This window comes from Rhinolophus hipposideros (assembly GCF_964194185.1).
Source record: "Rhinolophus hipposideros genome assembly, chromosome: 14".
In the NCBI taxonomy this organism is placed as follows: domain Eukaryota; kingdom Metazoa; phylum Chordata; class Mammalia; order Chiroptera; family Rhinolophidae; genus Rhinolophus; species Rhinolophus hipposideros.
Window position 1 is genome coordinate 54,091,529 of NC_138060.1, and position 6,000 is coordinate 54,097,528.

A 6,000-nucleotide genomic window follows, 5' to 3' on the forward strand; every position below is an offset into this window, starting at 1 on the left:
AGCAACCTCCAAAAGTACCCAACACATTTTTTTTAGATATCGTCCTGAACTCATGGATTTTTTTTTTCCAAGTCAAGTTGTTGTCCTTTCAATCTTAGTTGTGGAGGGTGCCGTTCAGCTTTAAGTTGTCCTTTCAGTCTTAGTTGTGGAGGGCACAGCTCAGCTCCAGGTCCAGTTGCTGTTTTCTAGTTGCAGGGGACACAGCCCAAGGGAGTCTAACCGGCAACCTTGTGGTTGACAGGACTCGCTCCAACCAACTGAGCCATCCAGGATGCAGCTCAGCTCAAGGTGCCATGTTCAGTCTTAGTTGCAGGGGGCGCAGCCCACCATCCCTTGAGGGACTCGAGGAGTTGAACCGGCAACCTTCTGGTTGAGAGCCCACTGACCCATGTGGGAATCGAACCGGCAGCCTTCGGAGTTAGGAGCATGGAGCTCCAACCGCCTGAGCCACCGGGCTGGCCCAGAACTCATGGATTTTTTGATTGTTACAATTTAATCCATTTATTATTCTTCGGTGTGCTCCGATTTTCACCTGTGGCTGGTGAACACCCCTTCAGATAACAATACTCTTCGATGGCTGCCCACTTGGTGGAACAACAAGGTGTCCCAGGCTCTTTGTGTCCATTTCTTGCATCTTCCCTGGTATCAGCCATTTTTCTATGGAGCCTGGCTCCCATTAGTGGAAATGGTATTTAAAGACCACAGTTTGGATGGGTTCTCGTTACTGTGATGCCCTTCACTTCTAGCCCTTTGTGCTGGACAGAGAGAGCTAAAACAGGCATACTTGTAGAAGGAAAACTAAATCATAAATTCATATTGGTTTTTACAATTCAATGTAATAACAGTTTTTATTTAATTTCTTTGTTTTTGTTTTTGTATTTGTATCTCCTCTTATGCTGAAACTCTTGGTTCCTAAAGATATTTACATCATTATAATTTTGATTTATTCTGTAGTATGTAATAATTTCAAAATAGCAGTACTAATATTATTACTAATAATAAGACAATTGAATGCATTTAGGGTTTTTTTTGGAGAAACGTACAGCGAAAACACTCTTTTAAAATTACTTGAAATAATGTTCTGTGTGGTTATGTCACCAACTTTGTGCACCCGTAGGTTCATTTTTTATTGCCTTTTTTAATGGTTTAATTTTATTTCAGTCATGTAATACATTTACATGGTTCCAACATCAAAACTATCAACAAAGATAAATTTAAAGAAGTCTTGTGGCCATTTCTGCCCTCTTCTCCATTTCTGCCCCTTCCCCTAGGAGTAGTCAATTTTTGGTACTCCTTGCCTTCTTTTCTTTTCTTTAGTTACCTAATAAATTGTTAGTTTCTAAGCAGCCTTCAGATTTGTGAAAGGGTCAAAATATTACTTTTGAACTCTTGGTTTCCCAAGTTTCTTTTTAAATCTCTTCTCCCTGAGAACTACCTACTACCACCCTCATCACCCTTCTGTCTAAAACTAAGGAAAAATCCTGTCTTAGCCTGTGGCTTCAGAATGTTCTGAAATGTTATACTTCTCCTTTTAACTGATCCCTGCTGAGCATGCAAGGAAGTGTTCCACTTGTCTTTGCCACACAACATGCAAGTGACATAGGCTCCCTGGCGTTGTGGTTGGCAGGTAACCTCTGCCTCCCCGTGCTCTGAGGTGCAGGCAGCTGGTTTGGTGCAATGGAAAGAGCTTTTTGCAACTGGCAAGTAACAAGGCTAGTGCTCGCCTGTTCTGTATTCTGGCCACCTTTTCTGCAACAGGAAAACAAAACAGGCAAATGCACGCAGACTGGGTACTCGTCACCTTGCCTTCCTGAGCCGTCTCCCGAACCAGATCCCTTTGGATTGATCTTTGTTGGGACGGGGGAACAGACAAAATGAGGATGGTGATGGTGATCGCTAGATACCTGTCCTCCTTATCAATGAACATGTTAAAAGTGCGGGCACCCCGTCAGGCTCGGAGCAGCCCAGCGCCCCAGCTATAATTCTGCTGCTCCCTCTACCCACTGTCTTCAGGTGCCTGTGCAGTCCTGGTTCGATGACACGACGGACACGGAGCTGCTGGACCTCATCCCCTTCTTCGAGGGCCTGAGCCGGGAAGACAACGTGTACGGCATGCTGCACAGACTCTGCAGTAGGTAGCCCTGGCCTCTGCCCGCCTCCCGCCTGCGCACTCTGCGGCCCCGGCCTTGGGGACCGGCCGGCCTCAGCTCCCTGGGAGCTCAAGGGAGGACACTCCGTGCTCCAGGCCACCGGTGAACGTGGCCGTACTTACCTGTTTTCTTTTTTAAGAACAGAAACAGCTATTTTAAAATGAACTCTTTTAATGAATTTCATAAAGGGACATGCATTTTACTGGATTTGCTTTTCTCGAAACATACCAAAAAGAAAAAAAAAAGAAGAAAAACAAAAAAAGCTTGATATCTATCAGACTTCCTTTGAACTGTCCTCCCTTCCAAGCAGACAACCTGCCCCTTCTATCCCAGCTCGGAGCAGCTGACCCAACTCAGAATCTCTTTCCTACAGGATGAAGTGCCTTTTTGAATGTTATTTTAAGCTGAGAATTACTTTTTCTACACGACATATTTCCAGTCTTTTATTATCTCAGATTCTCTAAGAAGATAAATATGACAATTTTCTAGAACCTGGGGGGAGGGGTGGCGTGGGAGGGGTGTGAGTCCCAGGAGCCTGTCTCCCAGCAGGTGTGACCGCTCTGACTACCTGTGGCATGCCACAGGGTCGGGGTCCTGATGGAGTTTACATGACCGTGTCTGTCTCCATTCGTTTCTGACCCAGTTTGGGATGTATTTGCAATTGTGCGGCTCAATACTAGGAAACAAGAGCTTCTTTCATATTATGATTTCTGATGGTGACCAATTGGTCTTGAGGTCACACTTTTCCCTTGAAAAGTGGCATTATGGGACTTCTTCTTTCACACCACTTCCATACTTCTGTTTTTTCCTTTTGTTGTTGTTTGGGGTAGAGCAGTTACAGGAATCTCAAACCCTTGGATTTTAAAAAAAGAAAAATCTGTTTATTGATTTTTAAATCTTTCCTTTCCAAAAGCTGGATACACATGGAGCTGTTTGGGGATTTTCTTTGCTGCTACTGTGCTGCCACCAAATGGAATTGACCAGCGGCTGTTACACTGTTCTTTGCCACTGTGCCTATGCTCAGAATCTGCTCACTGCTCAGCTGCACACTCAGACGGGCTTACAATCATAGGGGTCCCACCCACTGCAGCCTCACCAGTTGTACCCCTTCCGTGGCACTGGCCATGGGCGTTCAGAAAGGTACAAAGACAAAAGGGCCAGCGCACCACACAGCTGTGGTGCTCATTGTAAACTGCAGCCAACATCAGACCCTATGATAAGCTGACTGTTGTCTCTTGAGGACCGGTGGCCTCCAGCAGCCACCACACTGATGTGGCCCAAGTCCATCTCTTGGTCTTCTCTTTTGAAGCACAGCCTATTTCTGAGCCGAGGGTTGGGGAAGCCTGTCTAGATGTGGGACTCATTGTCCTGAGCCAGGGAGAGGAAGGGCTCCCTTCCTGAGGCAGGGGTCCCTTCGCAGTCTTTCCCAGTGAGACGTTTTTAAGCAGTGCCATGTTCCTTGTTTGACAAGTATAAAGTATTGCTCTTAACAAATAATGAAAAAGATTTCGTGTTGGCACCATTGCCTTAGTCCTCCGTGGGGTGGGTCTCCGCCAGAGTTCTGGGGGGAGCGACTGGCACTAACAAAACTGGAACTTGAGGGTCAAAGTAAAATGTCTTGTTTGCTTTTCTTCACAAAATAATGAAGTCAGCTGCCAATCAGGTCCTCCCAACAGCACTTTGGTCTGTGGACTGCCCTGCATTCAGAAGAGAAGTAAGTATTCAGGGGTAACCAGGTCTCCCAGCGTTCTGAGTGTTCCAAACCCAGCAAGCCACACGCCAGTTAAAAAAGAAACAGCCCCTTGTTCGGCATTACCACAGATCATAACAGTGACATGGCAGATCTGTACGTGCCATAAACCCTGAATTGGAAAACGAGTCATTCGGTGAACCCACTGCCTTAAATGTCGTGAATGTCACAGTCAGGTGTCTGTCATGTTGAAATCCACATAGTACTCGGTCCTGATGAGAGCCTTACACCCTTACCCATGCCCCCCTGGATTCGCATCACAAGGTCTAGTTTAGCATGGGGGGGCAGAGAGGACTGAAATTCTAGAACATTTCAGGGGAATCAAACCTAGGAATAGTGACAGATGGAGTGAAGACACTTGGCAGGCGTGAGCCAGACACTTCGCCTAGTAGTTCCCCATACGGTGCGTGCCATGCACTGAGCCAGTGCGGAGCTTGTGAGGATGGAGCCCGGTTCCTGCCACACAGACACACACCTCTCAGGAGGGCCAGCAGCCCTCTGAGGGTCCTGGGTTCTGTGCACCTTATTTGACCATACTCCAAAATGCCATTTTTATTTTAACCCTTGATCTGCTTTATGTACATAATCAAAATAGCTATATCTATATATATATATATATTTTTAATCATCTACATGTAAATGAAGCAATAGAATTCTAACATAAGACCAAGAAATGAGATGAATGTTTGGGGTTTATGTTTTTTAAGGTAAATACGGGTATTGTTTTAATTATTACCTTTTATTAAATTGTGGGCTTTAAAACCTAATTGAAACCGATGAGCTATTTCTCGTGTGCCATATACTTCCCACGTTACCAAAACATCCTTAACACTTTAGCCAAAAGAGAAATCTGACGTCCTGTGTTTCCATGGGCCTTGCCGTACCAGGTGAAAATAGTCTCTAAACAAGTGTTTTCTACATTAAGATCTGGGACGGGCTATCTTGGGTCATGGACTCTGGCCCCTATGATGCTACGAAATCTCTGGCCGGGCCTCTTGGGGAGGTGCCCAGGCACGTCTGAGGTTGGCACTGCTCTGTCTTCCATTGCTCTGGCACCCTACATGTTGGTCTGTGGTTTCACCCATCAGCTGTTTGTAAACGATGCATTTGTATACTGAAAAGGAACACCGCCTGTCATGGCTGATGGTTGGTGGGGAAGCTCCTTCGACATGGTACAAATTTGATGAGATGACTTTGGAGATAGGAGAATGCCCTAATGACATTGACTTGCCATGGTCGCAGCATTTGAACTTTTTGGTACAAAACAGAAATCTGTAAGTCTATAATCTGGCAACATTTTACAACCCAATATTTTAAAGATGGCTTTCTTGGCTTTCTAATAAAATCCAGAACCACACAGCCCTCTGGTCAAGCCCTCGTGACGTTTGTGCCTCTGCTGTTAAAGGTGCTGTGATGGCCCGTGGGCATGCTGGGCTTAGGGAAGGGGATGGCTTAAAGTGCTTGCAGTTACCTGTGCAAAACTGACTGGCTGCCTCTGTTCCCATTGTACTGTAATTGGAGGGTGTCTGTTCCTGTTCCATTCTCCAGGGAGCTTCTCTGCAGACTAACAACCTCCCCCCGCCCCACACCCCAATAGTGAAGATGCTGGTGTCTGGGTAGTCATGGATTTCTATTGGACATTTGAATGTGATAAACAATCCAGCATTACTCAGAAAATCCTACATGTGGAATGTGCACGTTTACAGGGGTGAGCATTGTCAGTCAAGAGGCTTGCAATGATTTCCTTCCTGCCAAAAATAAACACGTGAAACTGCGCTCTCTTGTGGATGGACTGCTTCTGTACCGGCAGCACCTCTCTCTATTCTGTGCTCTGCCCCCTGCCCATCTTCATGCCAGCACCTTGGGTCTCCTGATGCCCCAGCTTCCGGAGAGCCGGGGTGGATGGGAGCAGGGCTGCAGGATGCCGGGAGCCACAGACCTTGACCTCAGGGAGAGCCACAACTCCATTTGGCCCAATGTTAGGCCCCCTGGCTTGTGAGAAGCAGTCTGCCTCACCCTCGCCCTTTCCTAATGCAGCCTGAGAGAGCTGAAGCCCCCACCCCGTAAGAGCCACAGGCATGGTGTGTGCTGTTTGGTGCC

General features: G+C 46.5%; 1 protein-coding gene across 4 annotated transcripts in view; it reads left to right on the top strand.

The window, feature by feature from the left end:
- CTDSPL (CTD small phosphatase like) overlaps positions 1 to 5,671 on the top strand; it is a 117,615-nt gene extending 111,944 nt beyond the window's left edge. For 3 of the 4 annotated variants that reach the window (XM_081072275.1, XM_081072276.1, XM_081072274.1), the window contains exon 8: positions 2,014 to 3,013. In XM_081072275.1, coding sequence (XP_080928401.1) covers positions 2,014 to 2,139 — 126 coding nt within the window. In that variant the 3' untranslated portion in view covers positions 2,140 to 3,013. Of the gene's footprint in view, positions 1 to 2,013; positions 3,014 to 3,063 lie in introns of those variants that run through there. The other variant, XM_081072277.1, reaches the window with a different exon arrangement.
- Positions 5,672 to 6,000: the final 329 nt, after the last annotated feature.